General features: G+C 41.1%; 1 protein-coding gene across 1 annotated transcript in view; it reads right to left on the reverse strand.

Moving 5' to 3' along the window:
• LOC138089050 (ATP-binding cassette sub-family C member 4-like) overlaps nucleotides 1-19028 on the reverse strand; it is a 204649-nt gene extending 185621 nt beyond the window's left edge. The window contains 4 exon segments of the mRNA XM_068984373.1: nucleotides 621-710; nucleotides 5078-5302; nucleotides 18199-18319; nucleotides 18868-19028. Coding sequence (XP_068840474.1) covers nucleotides 621-710; nucleotides 5078-5302; nucleotides 18199-18319; nucleotides 18868-19028 — 597 coding nt within the window.
• Between the last annotated feature and the right edge of the window lie 5901 nt (nucleotides 19029-24929).

Genomic DNA, 24929 nt, shown 5'->3' on the forward strand with positions numbered 1-24929 from the left:
AAAAACCAAGCCTAATTTATCCCTGAAACTGAGTAGAAGTCTTACTTCATGGTTTATGAATTAATAATTGAAGGAGAAGTGGTCTAGTGCAGTAGTTCTGACCAACAGCTACAATGCCCTGGGTAATATGATCTATTCATAAAGTAAGTGGGAAAAAAGAGTACAGAGGGATGGCAGAGAGGAGGTTGTGTCTGGCTGAGGACCATCCAGTTGGCATTATTCCTCACAGGCTCCCTATACCACAGGCACTGAACAGGGAAAGAACAACCCCTGCCCAACAGGCCTTCATCATCCAGAGGAGGAGGAAGACAGCCCAGCAATACCAACACCATGTGCCAAGATGAGCTACACCAGGAGGACCCCTAGGGACACTAACCAAGCTGGGAAAGAATCCTGCTGCCTGTCTATTATTAGAAAAACAAAATTCTCATCCACAGGACAACACACATTGTTACATCTAAGTTGCACACAGAAGAAATGAGAGTTGGATAAAAAGGACCCTTGTCTTAGGTCCTCAACAGAACCCTGGCTGACACCAAACACCGGCACCTGGCATCCCAATAAGCTGCACTAAGTAAAAAGGAAGGGAAATGGAAGAGGATCCCTTAGGGGCAGCTCACCTGATCAAACCTGTTCACATCGTTGGACAGCAGGTTGACTGTCTGTCCTGTGGTGGTCTTCCCCATGGCTGAGCTACTCAGACGAAGTACCTAATGAGAGAAAGATACAGAGAACTGGATTGCTAAGGTGATACCAAGTCAACCTTCAGTTCAGTTCAGTTCAGTCATTCAGTCGTATCCGACTCTTTGCAACCCCATGAATCACAGCACGCCAGGCCTCCCTGTCCATCACCAACTCCTGGAGTTCACTCAGAATCACGTCCATCGAGTCAGTGATGCCATCCAGCCATCTCATCCTCTGTCGTCCCCTTTTCCTCCTGACCCCAATCCCTCCCAGCATCAGAGTGTTTTCCAATGAGTCAACTCTTCGCATGAGCTGGCCAAAGTACTGGAGTTTCAGCTTCAGCAACATTCCCTCCAAAGAAATCCCAGGGCTGATCTTCAGAATGGACTGGTTGGATCTCCTTGCAGTCCAAGGGACTCTCAAGAGTCTTCTCCAACAGCACAGTTCAAAAGCATCAGTTCTTCGGCATTCAGCTTTCTTCACAGTCCAACTCTCACATCCATACATGACCACTGGAAAAACCATAGCCTTGACTAGACGGACCTTTGTTGGCAAAGTAATATCTCTGCTTTTCAATATGCTGTCTAGGTTGGTCATAACTTTTCTTCCAAGGAGTAACAGCATAGCAAAATGGAGTGTGTTTTCGTGGGGTCTTGAGCAGTCCTAGGACAGAGAGGGTGACCCCAAACAGCAGAGTTCTAGGGACCTACATTCATTCTTTGTCTCCTCAATGTGGCAGCAGCCCTGCCCACAAGAACAGCAAAGGGAGGAGCAGGAGGTAGAAGCAAAATCCCCATAAATCCCCCATCCTGTTTCTCAATGAACTTGAACCTGCCTGAAGGATAAAGGGATGTTGATTTAGACTTAATAACAAACCAAAATAAATTTGAGCCAAACCAGATGAGAGTGGAAAGGCTACCTTAAAGAAAGAAATTAGAGGACTTGGACAGACTATAAATCTGGAGTCGATTATTAATTCTGTGTGTGATCTCATTTAAACACTTTGGGCTTAGTTTATTCTTTCTGAAATGAGTGAGTATAATGTTCAAAACACTGTTCCTGTGAGGAACCTCTGTTCTTAATGCCAGTCTGCTGACTTTACAAAAAACACAGCCTCTGCTGCAAATTCCTCTATTTGTTAAGAAAAATGCCCTAGAGATCTGAGGAACCTGAACAGACACCATGAGCTGCTTCAAAGACCACCAACTGGATCCAAACAGAGTCTCATGGTTCACAAAACTTTTTCATATAGTCCTGAGCTTAAACAGAAAAATCAATGATAAAGTGGGAATGTAAAACAACGTAGCTGCTGTAGAAGAGAGCATGGTTCTTCCTCAAAAAACTAAACACAAAATTCGCATATAATACAGCAATTCCACTTCTGGGAATATACTCAAAAGAACTGAATGTATGAACTTGAACAGATATTTATACACTTGTGTTCAGAGCAGCAATGATCACAATAGCCAAAAGATAGAAACAACCCAAATGTTCACTAACAGATGAATGGATACAGAGAATGCTGTGTATATGTATAATGGAATATTATTCAGTTGTAAAATGGAATTAAATTTGACACCTGCTTCACCATCAATGAACCGTTAAGACATTGTGCTACATGACATAAACAAGACACAAAATGACAAATATTTTACAGTTCCATTTACATGGGACACGAAGTCAAATTCAAAGATTGAAGTAGAATGGTGATGGCTGGTAGGGGTGGGGGTGGGGTGGCTGGAGAATTAATGTTTATTGGATGGATAGGATCACTTTGTGAAGATGAAATTCTGGAGATGGAGAGCAGTGTTGTTTCCTCAACAATGTAAATGTTCCTAACGTCACTAAACTGTTGTTGTTCAGTCACTAAGTCATGCCCAGCTCTTTGCAATGCCGTGGACTGCAGCACACCAGTCTCCTCAGTCCTCCACTATCTCCTGAAGTTTGCTCAAATTCATGTCCATTGAGTCAGTGAAGGTATCTAAACATCTCATCTTCTGCCACCCCTGTCTCTTTTGCCTTCAGTCTTTCCCAACATCAAGGTCTGTTCCAATGAGTCAGCTCTTCATGTCACTAATGTCACTAAACAATGTTCCCCAATTTAGTTAAAATTGTAAATTTTATGTTGTGCATATTTTATAATAATTTTAAAATCAATGACCAAAAGCCAAAAGTAACTTTACCAAATTTGTAGAAATGACGAATCATTTTATTTATGACACATCCCACAAGATCATTCAAAGTTCAGCTAAAAAGAGCCTAAAAATTTCCCAAAGGTGACATTCCAAAGTGTTAGTGGAAAGAGGAAGAAAAACAGGTGGACATGGCTCACCTGTGCAGCAAAGAGGAGCTTTGACTGAACCGTGAGCTCACACCTAACTGAAGATTTTCACAGTGCAGTTCTGGTGAAATTTCACACATACTTATGGGAGTTAAGCACGATCTAGAAAGACAAACATCTAGCTAACTTGTGGAGAAATCTGAGTACTCATCTCCTAAACAGTGAAAGGTGCAAGAGAATAACAAATATATGATGGGGGACAATGAAGAACCCTGGCTAGAGTGTGCAGTCACCACTGCCATTTCCATGTCACCAGGAGGAAACCAGCTCTTGTGCCAAACACACACAGTGAGATGCCAGGGGCCCTGGGTTCATACAGCGCTGAGATTAACAAGAATCTGCTCAAAGAAAGATGAGGAGAAGACACTTAACCTTTTTTTTTTTAAGGTTTTATTTTTTTCTTTTTTTTTTTTTTAATTTTACTTTACTTTACAATGCTGTATTAGTTTTGCCATACATCAACATGAATCTGCCATGGGTATACTACCCAAAGCAATCTACAGATTCAATGCAATCCCTATCAAGCTACCAGCGGAATTTTTCACAGAGCTAGGACACTTTACCTTTTGCCAAGAAAAACATTTCCAAGAAACAGAAGCTCTAGATAAGCAGCAGAAGTAGCAACCAGGTAAAAGAAGTAATAATTTCAATTTAAACTGTTTGGCTTTAGCTTTTGATTAGGATTTTATCTTTTAATAAAAATTATATGTATTAAGGTGGACAACATGATTATTGTTAAAAATATACATTGGGAAATGACTTCTGTAGTAAAATCAATTAACATATTCACACTTTATGTAGTTACCATTTTGTGTGTCTCCTGAGAACACTTAGGTCTTCCCTTTTGGCTCAGCTGATAAAGAATATGCCTGCAATGCGGGAGACCTGGGTTCAATCCCTGGGTTGGAAAGATCCCCTGGAGAAGGAAAGGCTACCCACTCCAGTATTCTGGCCTGGAGAATTCCATGAACTACATAGTCCATGATGTTGCAAAGAGTCGGACACAACTGAGCAACTTTCACTTTCACACTTTCACTTGAGAACACTTCAGATCTACTCTCACAGGAAAATTTAAGTATATAATACAATTAAATGAGGATTTTTTAAAGCAAATAACCCAGGACAACAAGATACTGAGAAACAAGTTTACACAGAGCCTTTCAACAGTTGACATGGTGTATCTGCGGCGATTTCTTTGTAAAGACACCTGAACTCCTAATTCCTTTTACACTAGCTAAGATCAGGGTAAGCTATGAAATAGTTGTGTGCCATTTCTCAATATAAAAATCACTGAACACATCAAATCAGGTCTTATTAAAACTTCTATAATGCATACCAAAGAGAAAAAGGAAACATAGTATTATGAAGATAACTTGAAAGAACAGCAACAAATTCTCTCCCAAATTACTAAAGACAATGGAAATTTTCAAGTTTTATCCAAAATAGACAATTATTGTCTTTAATGCCAATGAAACAATCATAACTATAGCATATAGCATATAGTGAGTCTGTATTTAGCCTGAGTTGTATTTATATTTTTCTTTAGTTAACACAATCGTACTGAATGTGATTAAATGGGCCATTGAAAAATATAATCATTCCCTTTATCAAATCCATTCTGTTCAAGATTTAATTTTATGGATCCAATCCTGAAGTTAACTTTTAAATACAGCTTTGAAGGTTTTAATGAACAACAACAACAAAATTTCCAGAAATGCCGCTATGAGAATTAGGCATAAAAACATTGAAAATCAATGGGATACCTATGATACTTTAATTTTTAATTAGATTTTATTACAGATTTAGTGGATATTATGCAACAGTGGATATTATGTGGCTAAAAGTCATATAAGGTAGCCCTGATCCAATCTCAGTAGAAAACTTTTTGTTATATATTGGAAAAGCAACAAAAAAGACTTGGTGCAAATACCAAGCTTCTCCAGTAAAGTACAAATGATCCCAGTTACAAAATTTTTAGTTTACAGAGAACTTTCCCTAAATGTTCCCAGTCCTTCAGGGGAGGTACACACTGTGGAACTGAGTGACACTCACCTTGCGGTAGATCATATGACACACGGCTACTCTCAGCCTCATCCCCACACGCTGAATGTGATAGAAGTACAAGTGGTGCAGAACGGCCCACATGAGCACGCAGGCGCTCAGCCCTGCCGCGTAGCCGTAGGCTCCCTGCAAAGCGGCAGAATCCGTGCGATTGGAGTTTTCAACATAATTAATCATTTTCCCCAAAAATATGGGCTGAACGACTCTGGTCCCTTCCTAAAAGGAAAAAAAAGGCTTAATTAGAAATGCAAGCTCTACCAGTTTTCTTAACACAAGCTTTACTTTTACTATTAGTGTATTAAAAGGGCATTTTGGCAAAACTCTACATTTATGATTCACCTGAAAAGAAAGTATCTATCTCCTATTAGACAAGCAGACAGTAGTTTTAACCTTAAGCCAAAATTTTACATTCACAGACAATGAAGCCTTAGTACTTCGTACTCACTGCACTCTAGAAGTTCAATAAATACTACAACCAGTGCTTTAGAATGCATTTGGCAAAATACCAAGTTATTCTTAGGGTGCTGGTGCTACATCGCTTCAGTCACATCCAATTCTTTGTGACCCTGTGGACTGTAGCCCACCAGGCTTCTCTGTCCATGGGATTTCCCAGACAAGAATATTGGAGTGGGTTGCCATTTCCTTCTTCAGGGAGTCTTCCTCACCCAGGGATCGAACCTGTGTCTCTTTATGACTCCTGCATTGGCAGTCAGGTTCTTTATCACTAGCACCAGAAAAAGGGTAAGAAATTTGCTTCCATACAAACAAGCTCTGCTGCCAGTCCATCCCTGTCCCCCTGTTCCTTCAACATCTCAGCCTAACAGAAAGTCAAAATGGTTCATGTATGGGAGACACACTCTAATCACCTTAAGAATCTTTATGAACTGAGACACTGGGACAAACGTATTCACTTGTACCCACCCCAAACTTCACACATCAGTACAACAAGAAAACAGAGCCCAGACTCTGTTGGAACATCACAAAGAAACCAGGCTGGGGAGGTTCTCAAGGTCTTAGCCCTGAGGGACACTGTGTCAATATGTGTCTACCCTCTAGAAGCTGGGCTGTTCCTTGGAATCAAGCTAAAAAACAATTTTTGTCCATGGTTTGCCATCAGCCACTTATTGAAGGTGCTGGTTTAGAATAAATGTTACCAATCATCTCTTCCCTAAGGCAAAAGTTAAAATCCTAAACCAGTGAGGTGGGGGACACTGAGCCATTGTCCCTTGAGTAAGACTTAAGGAAAGCAATTTTCTTTCCCAAAACTAAAGGTGGAAAACTGCAACACTTGCTCACCCTGCCAAATGGCCACTCCACCCCACAACCTACTTCTTCCCTCTAGTCACCCCTTGAAGGTCCCCTTCTCTCCCATCAAAGAAAACCAATCACTCAACACAAATCCAAGTCATATGAGTTAAAGACTCCACTTCAGAAGTTATCTCTGAAAATAGAAAACAGTCTATAGTCATCAACTATAGTCTATAGTCACCCTATTTTCTTTCCCTGTGGGAGGAACAAACCTAGAGACATTGTTTTCAGAGCAAGCAAAAATATGCTGGAAAATATCAGTGCTATCTCTAGCTACAAAACCTCATCTTTTTAATCTTCCTTTTCTCTGTGCCTAACACATAGTAGGTGTTCAATATTTACATGATCATTGTTGCTGCCCTCCTGAGTTTATAATCTCACCCAGGAGAATGAGTTCTTAATAAAGCCATTTCTATTAATACAAAAAAAAAAAAAAAAAGAAAGTAAATGCCATGACCCTCAACATCATTTCCTCCACAGACTTCTCAAAAGACAAAATGTCAAAACTCTGGAAATCTTTCAGGAACTTGACTTTGAAGCAAGCTTTTCCTTTTAAGCAATCCTTCCTTATTAACACAGACAGGATAAGTAACTGACAGGTTTTCCCTGATAGCACTCTTCTGTCTGTCTAAAGTTGCGGAAAGGATATGCAAGAGGAAGGGAAGGAGAATCCAAAACAACAAACATAAACAAAACTAACAAACATTTTGTGCTCAACAAACTAGTGCCTGATGAGGATATATAGAGAAAGTTGTCCCCATTCCTCAAATGGATGTAACACTAAACCCTGACACTCCTGTCTTGTTCTGCGCACATGAACCCACACGTTCACAGGCTGCACCAACTGCCTCACCTTCCACAAGGTAATAGAAGGCTTCATCTACTACAGAGAAGAAATCACTGTTAAGCTAAAGAATTATGAGTAGGATGATCAGATCAGAGTAAGAGGATCTATTCTCAAGAACATGAAGGTTCACTGTTATATTTCCAGCAAGCCCTATCATTCACCCATAGAGGCTCTAAGAGCTTATGGAAGAGCCCCTCAGATTGTACACTGTGAAAGACTTTGTATAGATTTCACTGAGATAGAAATATGGAGGCTCACACAGAGAAACAAGAATGTCAGCCCAGGCATGGCTGAGGGCAGTCCAGTGCTGCAGCCTGCAAACCTGGGGCTCTCCACCAGAAGCCCAGCACTAACACCTGCCATCCCAAATGGTCCTAAAACTTATGATTTTCTCTAGGAACCATTGTTGCCTGTTACTCAGCTCTCCTTTTGATCCTGATACCATTCTAATTACAACAGAAACAAGAGTAACCTTATCCTCTAAAGAGAATACTGATAGATGCAACAAATTCACCAAAAAGTAGTACAAAAATAAAGGTACTTCATTACCATCTGATTGGATTTTTTCTGCTGAGAGACAGTATTTAATAACCAGTTGAGCAAACAGCCTCATTAAGGAATAATGCTATGGACTTCCCTGGTGGGTAAAGAATCTGCCTGCAAATGCAGGGGACACAGGTTCCATCTCTGGTCAGGGAAGATCCCACATGCCGTGGAGCAACTAAGCCTGTGCACCACAACTACTGAGCCCACATGTGATGACTACTGGAGCCATCACACCAAGAGCCTGTGCTCCGCAACAAGAGACATCACTGCAGTGAGAAGCCCACACACTGTAACCAGAGAAAAGTCTTTGCTCAGCAGTGAAGACCCAATGCAATCAAATTTAAAAAAAAAAAAAAAAAAAAAAAAAAAACAGAGTAATGCCAGTGGTGAAGGACAGGGAAGCCTGGCATGCTGCAGTCCCTAGGGTAGCAGACACCGACACGACTGAGCAACTGAACAGCAAATGCCAGTCCTGGCTCAGAGCTTCCACTCCTCTGTCTGCTCTTTTTTAAAATCTTATTTATTTGCTTGTTTATTTATTTATTTTTGACTCTGCTGGGTCTTTGTTGACACAGACGGGCTCCTTCTTGCTGTGTGGGCCTTCTCTCATTGTGGTGAGTGAGGGCTACTCTCTAGTTGTGGCGGCTGTGCTCCTGGTTTCGTTGGTTTCTCTTGTTGCAGAGCAGGGACTCTATAGCACGCAGGCTTCAGTAGTTGCACCAAGTGAGCTCAGTAGTTGCAGTTGATGGGTCCTGAGGCATGTGGGATCTCAGTTCCTGGACCAGGGATCAAACCCATGTCCACTGCACTGGCAGGAAAATTCTTAACCACTGACCACTAGGGAAGTCCCTCCTCTGTCTTTTCTTGATCATAATCCTCAATGAGTGAGAAATAAAACAATTGAGAAAATGTTCATTAGCAAACTTGAAACTAACCAAATGAAAACCTTCTGGATAGCAGGAACAAGATCATAAATTGCTCCCATAAAGCCTTCATCTTTGATACCAACCTATAGCCCAGTGAATACCCTTTCCACAAAACAACTGGGAACATAGTTCTTATTCCTTCACAAGAATTCTGCATAACTGTGAAACCAAAAAAGATTTTTGAAACAGTCAATACAATACTGCAACAATCATCCCAAAGTTCTACGAGAGTCTCAGTCTTTGAGGCAGACATTTCTTGGTGGAGTCCTTGTTAGTCAACCTCCTGAAAGCACTTGACATTCCAGCTCACCTCTTGCTTCTTAGGGGTACTTATAGTTTCTCCACTACATTTCCACACTACTTGAAATGCTTCTGGCCCAATTCTACCATCTTCAGGAAAAACTGAGTAACTCCCTAAGCCACCACCTTAAATACCATCTCCAGCTAAAGAAAGATTGGTAGGAACACATATGAGAAGTTAATAGGAAAAGCAGCTAAAATTAAAATGGCTGGGTTTGTTATGGAGATTTAAGTATTCTCCATTGACAAGATTCTTCTGTGATTTAGAGACATTCTTCTTTTTTTCTACTGGGGGGAAGACACCTTTACAAATGGAGATTTCCTTCATCAATGTAAATGTCCCTCACAGAAGGGCGACTTCTGCTCTGTCTTTACAATTTCTCCTATTTCTCAAAAAAAAAAAAAAATCAGCTAAAAATAATCTTTGTGTCAAAAATGCACATTCTCAGGTGACACTTTCTACTACCCTTCAATCATATTCAATGTCTGTAGTTTTGAAATATTTATAACACCTACAGGAAAAAAAAAAAAACTCTGTAGGAAGCAGGTGACAGAGGAGCACAGAGCTATTGTCAGAAAAACATCTCTTGACTCTGAGTCTCAGTGGAGGCTGGGGGAGGAGAGGAAGCCTCAGGAGAGAATGCAGAGAACACTGGCCTGGGAGTCCGAACACTGGGCTTCAGAAACCAGGTCGGCCATCTGCGAGTCACATGACCCTAAGCCCATCATGTGCCCACCTGCCCTCCAGGTCTTTGTTTACCTTGAGGAACTGTGGGACAACTAAGAGCCACAACAGCTCAAACTACTCAAAAACCAACACTAAAAACCAAGTGTAAGCTATGATCATTGTTATGATACAGAAGTCCTGGGAAGAGACCTGCTCTATTAAGAGCAGAGGCTGGTTTCACAAAGGGCTTGGAAAACTCAGTACTGCTCACAGGCCACCATGCAGAACAACTCTTGAGAAAAGTCATTTATAAAAGCTAACATTTCTGGATAGCAATTAAAAGTTTCACTTCTAAGCACATTTTTTTTTTAATTTTTAACCATTATGAATGCAACCTTTAAAAAAGAGGCACCTACTTCCCTGACTTCTAAAAGAAAATTGAATAAGGGAGGAGTGGGGAGAATGAGTGAAATAGGTAATAGAGATTAGAAGGTACAATCTTTTAGTTAAAAAAATAAATAGTGAGATGTGATGTACAACATAGGAAATACAGTCAATAATACTGGAATAACTTTGTATGGTGACAGAGGGCAACTAGACTTGCAGTGATCATTTTATAATGTATACAAATATTGAATCACTATGCTATATACCTAAAACTAATATAAGTAAATTATACTTCATTTTTTTATTTTTAATGGGAATAAAACCTTTTTTATGCTTTTTTAAAAATGAATCCACAGGTCATTACTGTGGATATCACTAACAACAAATGGCTAATGCTATGCTCTCAAGATCTGGCAGGGTGCACACAGCAGGTCTCCTCTGCAGGTCCCCTTCTGCTTGGCTCAGTGGCCCCTCCTCCTCTCTCTTGCTGTGTGGACTTCGGTGATTGCTCTCAGCCCACAGTAACTCTGCCACCAAAGCCTTCACTATGCCACTTTGCCATTTTTAAGCCTCCTGCATTGAGCAGACTTAAGAGACACTTGGAAGAAAGAGTTGGGAAATAAAGGCAAAAGCCCTATACAGCTCTTGGGGAACCAGTCAAAGCACAAAACCCACTGTGGGACTCAGGATTCTCTTTACCTCCTGCCCATCAGCTGAGCTCCAAAGTGAATATTTACACAAACATGTGCCTCCTTCAGCCTCCACCTAGACCAGAGACCATCAGCAAAAGTGGCCTTGGACAAACAAGTGACTGGACAAGGCCAGGCCCTTTCTAATGTTCCTGGGAACAGGACATAAACTCTGGTCACTCCGCCCCTCTCAGGGGAAGGGACTGGGTGAACCCACTCCGGTTCTCTGAGGTCACCCCACTTACACACTAGCAGGTGGAGATCTCGCCTCTCAGAGAGAAGCCCTGATTACCTGGGGAGGTGTTCTCTGTGTCTCTGGCCCAGGCAGAGACTTCAGGCCCCTCCTCCCCACCCTGAGGGCCCTGGGCAGGCGGAGACCTGTCCTCCCCACCCACATTCCCCTATGTTCCCAGTTGTTTTGTGGAAAGGGTATTCACTGCACAAAGCGGGGGGGCCAGACATGCTGAGAACTCGCTGCCTGTTCTGTTCTAATTAGGAGTAACCTGTAAATGCCCCATGTTCAATATCAGCCTGGTACTTGTTTCATGAAGCATTACAGTCACTCCTCAATTCTCAAAGGACAGAGGTTCACATACCTTGAAATTCTAACCCCAAAATCCTCGCCCTGGACTAGCATGGCCCTGCCTCTTCCCACTGATGCTGCCAGGAATACCTGCATTGTGGTTGGTCAGAGCACTGTCTGGGAACCACAGATAATCCATGAGTCATCCTGTGCACCAGAGGAATTTAAAAAAGGCCGGAGGTCACAAAATAAATGTGTTCATGTTTTAGAGAATCCTGAGCTGAGTTTAGATCTTCCACCATATAAAATAAACAGCCACTTAGGGATGGTAATGAGGGGAAAGGTGGTTTCTTAAAGGGCTCCTGGGTCCATCTGAACACAGCATGATGCTACTGCTAATGTCAACATCCCAGTCATTTCTGGCACCCAGGGTACATGGTCACCTGGAATCTACCCTCAATTACAATCCCCAATCTGACTTCCTGCTCTAGGAAGTTCTTGGCATCTTATTTATTAACTTCAGGCCAAGTTCAGGACACATGTGTCTTGAGACCTGTAGACAAAGCTCTCAAGATGAGTCTTCCTGGGAATTCCCTGATGGTCCCGTGATTAAGATGCTTTGCTTTTAGTCCGTGGCCGAAGTTAAATCTCTTGTTGCAGAACTAAGATCCCATAATCCACACAGTCAAAAAGAATTTTAAAATAATTTTTTTAAATGAGCATTTCTGACACTGGACAAGCTATGAGTCATTGAGATGGTCAGGATGGTAAGTCAGAGTGCCTGAGACATAATGTCCCTCTGTCCTTTAATCTTTGTGAGACCATGGGCACATTATGGAATTACTTGGCACTCAGTGTCCTCTATTCTAAAACAAGGATAATATTAAGTCAGGAAGGTGGATTCCTCCAGCTCCATTTCTTCTTTCTCAAGACTGCTTTGGCTATTCAGGGTCTTTTGTGTTTCCATATTAATTGTGAAAATTTTTGTTCTAGTTCTATGAAAAATGTCATTGATAACTTGATAGGAATCACATTGAATCTGTAGATTACATTTGGTAGTATAGTCATTTTCACAATATTGATTCTTCCTACCCAGAAACATGGAATATCTCTCCAGCTCTTGTCTAGTTTGGCTCAAATTTATTTTGGTTTTTTCTTAAGTCTAAATCAACATCCCTTTATCCTTCAGGCAGGTTCAAGTTCACTGAGAAGCAGGATGGGGGATTTTGCTTCAACCTCCTGCTCCTCCCTTTGTTGTTCTTGTGGGCGGGGCTGCCACCACATGGAGGAGACGAAGGGTAAATGCAGGTCCCTAGAACCCTGCTGTTCAGGGTCACCCTCTCCAGCTGTTTAAGTCATCTTTGATTTCCTTCATTAGTGTCTTATAATTTTCCATGTACAGTTCTTTCATCTCCTTAGGTAAATTTATTTCTAGATATTTCTCTTTTTTTGCAATAGTAAATGGGATTGATTCTATAATTTCTCTGATTTTTCATTGTTAGTATATAGAAATGCAAGTGATTTCTGCGTATCAATTTTGTATCCTGCAACTTTGCTAAATTCGCTGATTAGCTCTAGTAATTTTCTGATACTATCTTTAGGGTTTTCTATACAGTGTCATGTCATCTGCAGTGAGAGCTTTACTTTTTCTTTTCTGATCTGAATTATTTTTATTTCTTTTTCTTCTCTGATTGCTGTAGCTAGGACTTCCAGAACTATGTTGAATAATAATAATATGTTGAATAATAATAATAACAAGACACCCTTGTCTTGTTCCTGATCTTAGGGGGAATGCTTTCTGTTTTTCACCATTGAGAATAATGTAGGCTTATCATATATGGCTTTTACTATGTTTAGGTAGGTTCCTTCTATGCCCATTTTTTGAAGAGTTTTAATCATAAATAGGTGCTGAATTTTGTCAAAGACTTTTTCTGCAGCTATTGAGATGATCATATGGTTTTTATTTTTCAATTTGTTTATATGGTGTATCACACTGATTTATTTGCATATATTGAAGAATCCTTGCATTCCTGAAATAAACTCAGCTTGATCATGGTGTCTGAGCATTTTCATGTGTTGCTGAATTCTGTTTGCTAAAATTTTGTTGAGGATTTTTGCATGTATGTTCATCAGTGATATTGGCCTGTAGTTTTCTTTTTTGTGTTGTTTTTGTCTGGCTTTGGTATCGGGGTGATGGTGGCCTCATAGAATGAGTTTGGAAGTGTTCCTTCCTCTGTAATTTTTTTAAAGAGTTTTAGAAGGATAGGCATTAGATCTTCTCTAAATGTTGATAGAATTCTCTTTTTTTTTTTTTTTTTTAGAATTCTCTTGTAGAGTTATCTGGTCCTGGGCTTTTGTTTTGGGGGAGATTTTTGATCACAGCTGCAATTTCAGTGCTTGTAATTGGGTTGTTCATAATTTCTATTTCTTCCTGGTTCAGTCTTGGAATACTGAACTTTTCTAAGGATCTGTCCATTTCTTCCAAGTTATCCATTTTATTGCCATATAGTTATTCATAATAGTCTCTTATAATCCTTTGTATCTCTGCATCCTCTGTTGTAACCTCTCCTTTTTCATTTCTAATTTTGTTGATTTGATTCTTTTTTTCTTGATGAGTCTGGCTAAAGGCTTGTCAATTTTGTTTATCTTCTCAAACAACCAGCTTTTAGTTTTATTAATCTTTACTATTATTTCTTTCATTTCTTTTTCATGCATTTCTGCTCAGATCTTTATGATTTCTTTCCTTCTACTAATTTGGGGATTTTCTTGTTCTTCTTTTTCCAGTTGTTTTAGGTGTAAAGTTAGGCTGTCTATTCAATGTTTCTTGAGGTGGAATTATATTGCTATAAACTTCCCTCTTAGAACTGCTTTTGCTGCATTCCATAGGTTTGGGGTTGTTGTGTTTTCATTGTTATTTGTTTCTAGAAATTTTTGATTTCCCTTTTGATTTCTTCAGGAACCTGTTGGTTATTTAGAAACATATTGTTTTATCTCCATGTGTTTGTGTTTCTTAGAGTTTTTTCTCTTGTAATTGATATCTAGTCTCATAGCATTGTGGTCAGAGAATATGCTTGATATGACTTCAATTTTCTTAAATTTACTGAGGTTTGATTTGTGACATGAGACGTGGTCTATCCTGGAGAATATTCCATGTGCACTTGAGAAGAAGGTGTATTCTTCTGCATTCAGATGGCATGTCCTGGAGATATCAATGACACCCATCTCATCTAATGTATCATTTAAGACTTGTGCTTCCTTATTAATTTTATGTTTTGATTATCTGTCCACTGATGTGAGTGGGGGATTAAAGTCTCCTACTATGGTTTGTTACTGTCAATTTCTCCTGTTATGTCTGTTAGCATTTGTCTTATGTCTTGAGGTACTCCCATGTTGGGTGCACAGATATTCACAATCATGTCTTCCTCTTGGATTGATCCCTTGATCATTATGTAGTAACCTTCCTTATCTCTTGTAATCTTCCTTTTAAGGTCTATTTTGTCTGATATGAGGATTGCTACTCCAGCTTTCTTTTACTTCTCATTTACATGGAACATATTTTTCCATCCTCTCACTTTCAGTCGATATGTGTCTTTGGGGCTGAAGTGGGTTTCTTGTAGACAGCATATATATGGGTCTTGTTTCTGTATCCATTCAGCCAGTCTGTGTCTTTTGGTTGGAACATTTAATCCATTTACATTCAAAGTAATTATTGATATATATGTTCTTATTGCCATTTTCTTAACTGTTTGGGGATAAGTTTGTAGATCTTCTTTCTTCTCATGTATTTCTTGACTATATAAGTCTCTTTAACATTTTTGTAAAGCTGGTTTTGTGGTACAGAATTCTCTTAACTTTTGCTTGTCTGAAAAGCTTTTGATTCCTCCACCAGTTTTGAATGAGATTCTTGCTGGGTACAGTAATCTTGCCTGTAGATTTTTCCCTTTCAGTACTTTAAATATATCCTGCCATTCCCTTCTGGCCTGCAGAGTTTCTGCTGAAAGATCAGCTGTTAAGTGTATGGGGTTTCCCTTGTATGTTACTTGCTGCTTCTTCCTTGTTGCTTTTAATAGTCTTTATTTGTGTTTAGTCTTTGTTAGTTTGATTAATATGTGTCTTGGCATGTTTATCCTTGGATTTATCCTGTATGGGACTCTTTGTGCCTCTTGGACTTGATTGACTGTTTCCTTTTCCATGTTCGGGAAATTCTCAACTATAATCTCTTCAAAAACATTTTCATACCCTTTCTTTTTCTCTTCTTCTTCTGGGACCCCTATAATTCGAATGTCAGTGGGTTTGATATTGTACCAGAGGTCTCTGAGGCTATCCTCAGTTATTTTCATTCTTTTTACTTTATTCTGCTCTTCAGAAGTTATTTCCACCATTTTATCTTCCAGCTCACAGATTCATTCTTCTGCTTCAGATATTGATTCCTTCTAGAGAATTTTTAATTTCAGTATTTGTGTTGTTTGTTTCTGTATGTTTATTCTTCAATTCTTCTTCTGCTGCTGCTGCTGCTAAGTTACTTCAGTCATCTCCGACTCTGTGTGACCCCATAGATGGCAGCCCACCAGGCTACCCCATCACTGGGATCTTTGTTAATTGATTCTTGCAGTTTCTCCATTTTGTTTTCAAGGTTTTTTATCATCTTTACTATCATTATTCTGAATTCTTTTTCAGGTAGCTTGTCTATTTCCTCTTCATTTATTTGGACTTCTGTTTTTTCTAGTTTGTTCCTTCATTTGTGTAGTATTTCTCTACCTTTTCATTTTTTTTAACTTATTGTATTTGAGGTTTCCTTTTCCCAGGCTTCAAGGTTGAATTATTCCTTCCTTTTGTTCTCTGTCCTCCTAATGTTGGTCCAATGGTTTGTGTAAGCTTCGTATAGGGTGAGATTTATGCTGAGTTTTTGTTTGTTTGTTTTTCCTCTGATGGGCAAGGATGAGTGAGGTGGTAATCTTGTCTGCTGATGATTGTGTTTGTATGCTTGTTTTGTTTGTTGTTTAAATGAGGCATCCCGCACATGGTGCTACTGGTGGTTGGGTGATGCTGGGTCTTGTATTCAAGTGATTTCCTTTGTGTAAGTTCTCACTGTTTGATACTCCCTAGGGTTAGTTCTCTGGTAGACTAAGGTCGTGGAGTCAGTGCACCCATTCCAAAGGCTCAGGGCTTGATCTCAAGTTTTGCGTGGGTCTATATATTCTTTTCCACTGGTCAGGTACTCCTGTCTACTCTCAGCTGGTGTTCTGCATGCACTTCTGTGTCTGAAAGTGTATTCCTGATGTATTGTGGAGAGAGATGTACTCCAGGTCCACCTACTCCTCTGCCGTCTTATTATGTGCTACTAGTACTTCTAATACTACAGAAGATGAGCCCCCACATTTACCAGGTCCTCAACTTCCCACTTCTCTGCCATGACTGCCCAACAACCAACTTCCTGAAAGAGGGGCCAGGGCTCTACCAGTTGCACCTTCCTAGATCCCCAACAGGCAGTATTACTGGGGCTGGACAACTTTGAAATCAACACTCCACCCTGCCCTCACAAGGCACTGCAGTATCTCAGTGGTCAATGCCCTCTCAAAGGTGGCACTCCACCCCAGAAACCTGTCCCCACTCTCTGACACAATGGTCAACCCACCTTTGTCATCAAGGACTCCACCTCCCAGAAACACTCAGTCACCTGTGAGCTGACAGACTCTCTGTTCTCTCCAATTGTGTGGGGCAGACTTCACCTACTCTGCTGCCTGCTGCCCACAGTGCCCTTTGGTATAACACAACCTTTAAACAAGAGCCACACCCCCAACTCTAAACCACCTGGCCCACCCCCTTTATCCCCAACACAATGGACTTATGACAACTCATCACCTTCTCCACCCCTTTCACAGCACCGGCATCTTCCATCCCTCCTGCTCTCACACACTCACAGGCCACCCATGTCCCTACAGCAGCACTAAGGAACCACCAAGAGCACGAGCCACCCAAGTGGGTCTGCAGCAGACCTTGAGCAGGCTCAGCCAGAATAGGTGGGCTGATGGCACTGTGTCCCCAGGGTGAAACTGTCTCTCTGGGGGATCTTGACCCGGGATCTTCAGGGTCGTGGAAGCCACTAACCTCACTGCTTTCTGTCTCTGGTTCTCTACTGCACATCCCCTCCTACACCTTCTGCCAGTGCCAGGCTACCAGGATCCCCCTTCAAGCAGGAAACCACCCCACATCCAGGGACAGAAACCAGCATGGATGGTGCATGGAGTCTCTGCAATTCAATGATGAAGCTGGAGCTCCTCATCACTGGGAGCTCTGGCCTGGGTGACCCAGCCTACAGGGAAGGAGGTGGCCCAGGGAAGGGTGTACTCTTGGGAGCTCTGATAGCTCCAGCCCATATGCAGGGCCACGGGTTCGGTGTCACGGAAGTAGAGAGGTGATGAACTCTTCTTAGGAAAGCATTTATCAGATGTGAATTGGGCAATTTAACAATTACTTGCTGAGCACCTGTAAAATGTCTTATGTTATCCAGGCTTTGGTCCAACTTTATGTCCTCCAAACCACATTTCTTGAGTGTGTAGTATATTTTTTTGGTCAAGGATCACTTTCAGCATTTATGTTATTTACTGAACATCAATAATTTCCTAATATGGTAAAAAATGTCTTTTCCACCATACTAGGTATATGGTATAAAATGGCTTTCCCTTCCACAGCACTATGTTTTAACCTGTTAAAAGGAAAAGAGTTAATCCCCGGAGGTCCAGTCCTTTAAGCATCTGTCCATTCTAAAGATAAACACAACTGCTGGGCTGCATCATGATTTCTAGACATGTTATCCTCTATTCTTAAAATACTGGCCTCTCTCCCCACAGGTCCCGTCCATTTCAGTACTGACCTGCATATGGTAAAAAGCAATGCACAGTATAAAAAAAGCTTTTACCTCAAGAAGTATAAAAAATCCCAAAACTAAATAGGATTTCCAGTGACACTTTAAGATTGCTTTCATTAAAGAAGGCTCCCGTGCATCTTTCTTAGCTCTCAAAACTTCTTGATCCCAGTACCTGTGATGAGAAACAAAGTACAGTAAAGAACAATGTGTCCACCAGACAAAACAAGGATGTGGCAGACTGGAGGAAAAGCCTTTACTACAGGGCACTCTGTGGATGCCCCATAAATGCTGGCTAATTGTTCACTGGATGCCTGAAAGATGAGTGGTGCAGACCCTGAAGCACCAGAAAAACAGGCCTTGAGGGAAAAGTCTCAGTCTCAGGAAACAAGTTCCTGCCAAGCCTTTGCTGGATGCACAGGGTCATGAGCAACTCAGGAGAGCAGACACCCTCCTCCAGGGACCCCACCTCGAGGGACAGAGTTCAGCCTCCAGGGTCTTGGCTGCAGGTTCTCTCCACTTCCACAAATGCACAGAGAATATAGGCTCCCCAGCTTCCAAAGTGTGTTAAGCCCAGGGTCAGCCTGAGGGGAGTGAGTGTGCCATGTCAGGGGAAGGAGGCTCAGGAGAATCCAGAGGAAGGCAAAGCTCCCCACAACACAACGTTAGCCACACGTGGAAATTCTCAGTCTTCCTCCCCTTCTCCCTCCTGCCTGTGCTCACCCTTGTAGTTCTTCTCCAAGGTGCTGGGAGCGATCTTCCGGAAGCACAGAGTACATGTCATCTTCTTCTAATCTTCGTTTGTAACCAATTTTAAACAAGGGGTTTAGCCAACTGTTAAAAATTAAGAGAAATGGAGAATCACCAATATACAAATCACACATATCTAATTAAGTTCTAACTCTTGAGCTTTGTAAAAAAAAAAAAAAATAGGGAGAAGAAGAATAAAGAAAGAAATGGAAGAGGAAGAATCATTATAGTGAAAATGAGTATACTACCCAAAGCAATCCACAGATTCAGCACAATCCCTATTAAACTACCAAGGTATTTTTCACAGAACTGGGACAAATAATTTCAGAATATGTATGGAAACACAAAAGTACTCAAATAGCCAAATCAATCTTGAGAATGAAGAATGGAACTGGAGGAATCAGCCTGCCTGACTTCATACTACACTACAAAGCTACAGTCATCAAGACAGTGTGGTACTGGCACAAAGACAGAAATATAGATCAATGGAACAAAATAGAAAGCCCAGAGATAAATCCATGCATCTATGGACACTTTACCTTTGATAAACGAGGCAAAAATATACAATAGAGAAAAGACAGTCTCTTCAACAAGTGCTCCTAGGAAAACTGGTAAACTACATGTAAAAGAATGAAACCAGAACACTATCAAACACCATACATAAAAATAAACTCAAAATGAATTAAAGACCTAAATGCAAGACCAGAAAGTATAAAAGTCTTAGAGGAAAACAGAGACAGACTCTCTTCAACATAAATTACACCAATATCCTCTATGACCCACCTCCCAGAGTAACAACAATAAACAAAAAGGACCTAATTACGCTTTAAAAATTTTGCACAACAAAGTAAACTATAAGCAAGGTGAAATGACAGCCTTGAGAATGGGAGAAGATAACAGCAAACAAAACAACTGACAAAGAATTAATCTTCACAGTATACAAGCAGCTCATGCAGCTCAATATCAGAAAAACTAACAACCCAGTCAAAAAGTGAGCAAAAGACCTAAACAGACTTTTCTCCAAAGAAGACATACAGATGGTTAATAAACACATGAAAAGATGCTCAACATTACTCACTGTTAGAAAAAGACAAATCAAAACTACAATGAGGTATCATCTCACACTGGTCAGAATGGCCATCATCAAAAAATTCTACAAACAATAAATGCTGGAGAGGGTGTGGAGAAAAGGGAAACTTCTTACACTGTTGGTGGGAACACAAACTGGTACAGCCACTATTTTTGGAGAACAGTGTGGAGATTCCTTTAAAAACTAGAAATAGAACTGCCATTTTGAGTGAGTTAAATTGAGTGAAGTCTCTCAGTCGTGTCCGACTCTTTGCAACCCCATGGACTATAGCCCACCAGGCTCCTCCATCCATGGGATTCTCCAGGCAAGAATACTGGAGTGGGTTGCCATTTCCTTCTCCAGGGGATCTTCCCGACCCAGTGATTGAACCCAGGTCTCCCACATTGCAGGCAGACACTTTAAACTCTGAGCCACCAGGGAAGCCCAGCAAACTGCCATATGACCCAGCAAATCCCACTGCTGGGCATACCCCTCAAGGAAACCAGAATTGAAAGAGACACATGTACCCCAATGTTCATTGCAACACTGTTTACAATAGCTAGGACCTGGAAGCAACCTATATCTCCATCAGCAGATGAACAGATAAGGAAGTCATGGTACATATATACAGTGGAATATTACTCAGCTATAAAAAGGAACACATTTAAGTCAGTTCTAATGAGGTAGATGAACCTGGAGCCTATTATACAGAGTGAAGTAAGTCAGAAACAGAAAGCCAAATCCTGTGTATTAACACATATATATGGAATTTAGAAAGATGGTACCAATGATCCTACATGCTGGGCAGCAAGGGAGACACAGATGTAAAGAACAGACTTTTGGACTCAGAAGGAAAAGGCAAGGGTGGGATGACTTGAGAGAACAGCATTAAAACATATATACTATCATATGTAAAACAGATGGCCAGTGCAAATTTCATGTATGAAACAGGGCACCCAAAGCCAGTCCTCTGGGACAACCCAGAGGGATAGGGTGGGAGGTAGGTTCAGGATCGGGGGACACACGTATACCTGTGGCCAATGCATGCTGATGTATGGCAAAAACCATTATAATATTGTAAAGTAATTATCCTGCTACTACTGCTAAGTTACTTCAGTCATGTCCGACTCTGTGCGACCCCATAGATGGCAGCCCACCAGGCTCCTCCATCCATAGGATTTTCCAGGCAAGAGTACTGGAGTGGGGTGCCTTTGCCTTCTCCAAAATAAATTAATTTTAAAAATGATTAGATATGTGTTTACACACACACACACACACACACACACATGTATACACCCTAATTCTATACAATGAGAGGCCTGGAATAATGACATACTGGTAGCAAAGAGCATTCCAGTCCTTAGATCTTGGGGTTCTGTTTTTTTTGAACATACACAATTACATTTCCTTTCTTGTGGTGAGAATTTTTAAGGTCTAATCTCTTAGCAGCTTTCAAATATGCATAGAGTATTACTAACTATAGTCACCACACCAGACATTACATCTCCATAGCTTATTTATTTTATAACTGGAAGTCTGCACCTTTTAGGACCCTTCACCCAGATCTTAACTTTCTGATACCCTTCTTCTCTAAAAGGAGCCAAGGCTCCTTGAAGAAATAGCTGGTTCCAAGGTTGGAGCAGTTTATGTAAGCACCTGATAATTAGCTTTTTTGATTATAATATAAATGCCAGACATTAAGCTTTGGAGACATCCTTGTTGAAGACAGCCACCTCCAATGAACACGTGCCAGCTACACAACTAGGTAAAGAGCCAGGCCACCCCACCCATGAAGTTCCCGCTTGGAGAAAGCTCTGGTTGACCTGATAACAGACTATCTTGCTGACTGCTTGGTTCTCCCCTCTCACACTTTATTTCCCGCTCTTGTGTTTTAAATTCACCAATAAAGAGTGAAACTTCAAAATCCTAGACACCCCACCCTCAAGCCCCAAAAGGCAGAATCTCAAATCCAGACTTACTCACGTGCCCTCTCTCTATTCAGGACCTGGCTGTGTCACCCCAGGTATGTCTGGTACCCCCCACGACACGTGAATGAGTGATACACCTCATCTTTTCAAAGTCCCTGGATGGTTGCTGCTGACACGTGTCCCACAATCATAAGAACCACAAGAGCCAGTCAAGCCACAACATTGGCTCCAAAAGGAGAATTTCTGTGGGGGCTGCTCATAACTGGTATGAGCCCTGGTAAGCAGAGCCCCAGGCAATCCCAGCAAAAGCCTGTCTACAGCGTAAGACCTACAGGCAGAGAAAGTCCAAGAAGGAACACCTTGCACCATAAAATAAGGAAGCTCTGAAAGAATCATGAGGTTGTATAGAAAGCACAGAGAAGCCAGCTTGAATGACTTTTGCTAGACAAATCAGGGATACGTTGAGAATCAAAACAAATAAATGGCAATGAATAACAACAAATTAAACAAAGAAAGGATCTCTGAATCCATGTTGTTACATTAACAGGAAAGAAAGGAATGCTCTTGCAAACAAAGGCAAACAAACACAAAAGGAGTGATGGAGTCAGAAAATTATCAATGTAAGTTAAAATCAGTGGGTGAAAGTTTGATGTGGAAGATGGTATCCATATAATCTCAAATTCTCTCTCTGCAAATTACTTATTATAAAGGGAAAAAAGCAGTTAACTATACACATGATACCTCTCAAACCCTGTTCAAATCAATTAGGCATTATTTAAATGATAATAAAATGTAGAGATAGCCCAAAGATTCATACCATTTTCCTGACCATGCCAGGGTAAGGAAATTTTCAAGGTCAGACAATAATAACCAGTGAAAGCAGAGATCACACTTCTTTTATACAATTATATCAAGGAGAGTATGTGAACAGAGGTGATGCTCAAGAATTATTTATTGAATGTATGAATGTCCATGAATCATTAAAGAAGCAATAAGAGAAGCTGAGCTTCAACTTTTATAAACTCTGGTAGGTTGGCACCTCAAAAGAACCCCAGTCCCGGAGACAGAAGACTGGATCCTAATCCCAACAGTGGCAAAGAGGACCCAGGGCCTTAACTGTGCTCCGTCCTCCACTCCAGGTCAGCATCTCAGTGACTGTTAATATGTCTGCAGTCCGGTTCAGTTGCTCAGTCAAGTCCGACTCTTTGAGACCCTATGAATCGGAGCACACCAGGCCTCCCTGTCCATCACCAACTCCCGGAGTTCACTCAGACGCACATCCATCGAGTTGGTGATGCCATCCAGTCACCTCATCCTCTGTTGTCCCCTTCTCCTTCTGCCCTCAATCCCTCCCAGCATCAGGGTCTTTACCAATGAGTCAACTCTTTGCATGAGGTGGCCAAAGTATTGGAGTTTCAGCTTCAGCATCAGTCCTTAAAATGAACACCCAGGACTGATCTCCTTTAGAATGGACTGGTTGGACCTCCTTGCAGTCCAAGGGACTCTCAAGAGTCTTCTCCAACACCACAGTTCAAAAGCATCAATTCTTCGGCGCTCAGCTTTCTTCACAGTCCAACTCTCACATCCATACATGACAATTGGAAAAACCATAGCCTTGATTAGACGGACCTTTGTTGGCAAAGTCATGTCTCTGCTTTTCAATATGCTGTCTAGGTTGGTCATAACTTTCCTTCTAAGGAGTAAGCGTCTTTTAATTTCATGGCTGCAATCACCATCTGCAGTGATTTTGGAGCCCAAGATATTAAAGTCTGACACTGTTTCCACTATTTTCCCATCTATTTCCCATGAAGTGATGGGACCAGATGCCATGATCTTCGTTTTCTGAATGTTGAACTTTAAGCCAACCCTTTCACTCTCCTCTTTTACTTTCACCAAGAGGCTTTTTACTAATCTTCACTTTCTGCCATAAGGGTGGGGTCATCTGCATATCTGAGGTTATTGATACTTCTCCCAGCAGTCTTGATTCCAGCTTGTGCTTCTTCCAGCCCAGCGTTTCTCATGATGTACTCTGCATACAAGTTAAATAAGCACAGTGACAATATACACCCTTGATGTACTCCTTTTCCTATTTGGAACCAGTCTGTTGTTCCATGTCCAGTTCTAACTGTTGCTTCCTGACCTGCATATAGGTTTCTCAAGAGGTAGGTCAGGTGGTCTGGTATTCCCATCTCTTTCAGAATTTTCCACAGTTTCTTGTGATCCACACAGTCAAAGGCTTTGGCATAGTCAATAAAGTAGAAATAGATGTTTTTCTGGAACTCTCTTGCTTTTTCCATGATCCAGCGTATGTTGGCAATTTGATCTCTGGCTCCTCTGCCTTTTCTAAAACCAGCTTGAACATCTGGAAGTTCATGGTTCACGTACTGTTGAAGCCTGGCTTGGAGAATTTTGAGCATGACTTTACTAGCATGTGAGATGAGTGCAATTGTGCGGTAGTTTGAGCATTCTTTGGCATTGCCTTTCTTTGGGATTGGAATGAAAACTGACCTTTTCCAGTCCTGTGGCCACTACTGAGTTTTCCAAATTTGCTGGCATATTGAGTGCAGCACTTTCACAACATCATCTTTCAGGATTTGAAATAGCTTCACTGGAATTTCATCACCTCCACTAGCTTTGTTCATAGCGATGCTTTCTAAGGCCCATTTGACTTCACATTCCAGGATGTCTGGCTCTAGGTGAGTGATCACACCATCGTGATTATCTGGGTCGTGAAGCTCTTTTTTGTACAGTACTTCTGTGTATTCTTGCCACCTCTGTCTTACTATGTCTCAATTTCCTTCCAAAACAAAAGTATAAGTCTGTGAGCTTTACCACTAAACAGGTTTGAAATGTGTTAAGCCATTAATCCTACAGTCATTCCTCACAGAAAACACTCAGGGAATTAGCACTGGAACATGCCAAGATGATGACACTCTGTCCCCACACTAGTGCAGGATGAAAAGAGTTCTGGAAATTGTTTGCAAAATAATGTGAATGTACTTAACAATGCTAGACCATATGCTTTAAAAGGGTCAAGA

Source organism: Capricornis sumatraensis, chromosome 12 (assembly GCF_032405125.1).
Source record: "Capricornis sumatraensis isolate serow.1 chromosome 12, serow.2, whole genome shotgun sequence".
NCBI lineage: Eukaryota > Metazoa > Chordata > Mammalia > Artiodactyla > Bovidae > Capricornis > Capricornis sumatraensis.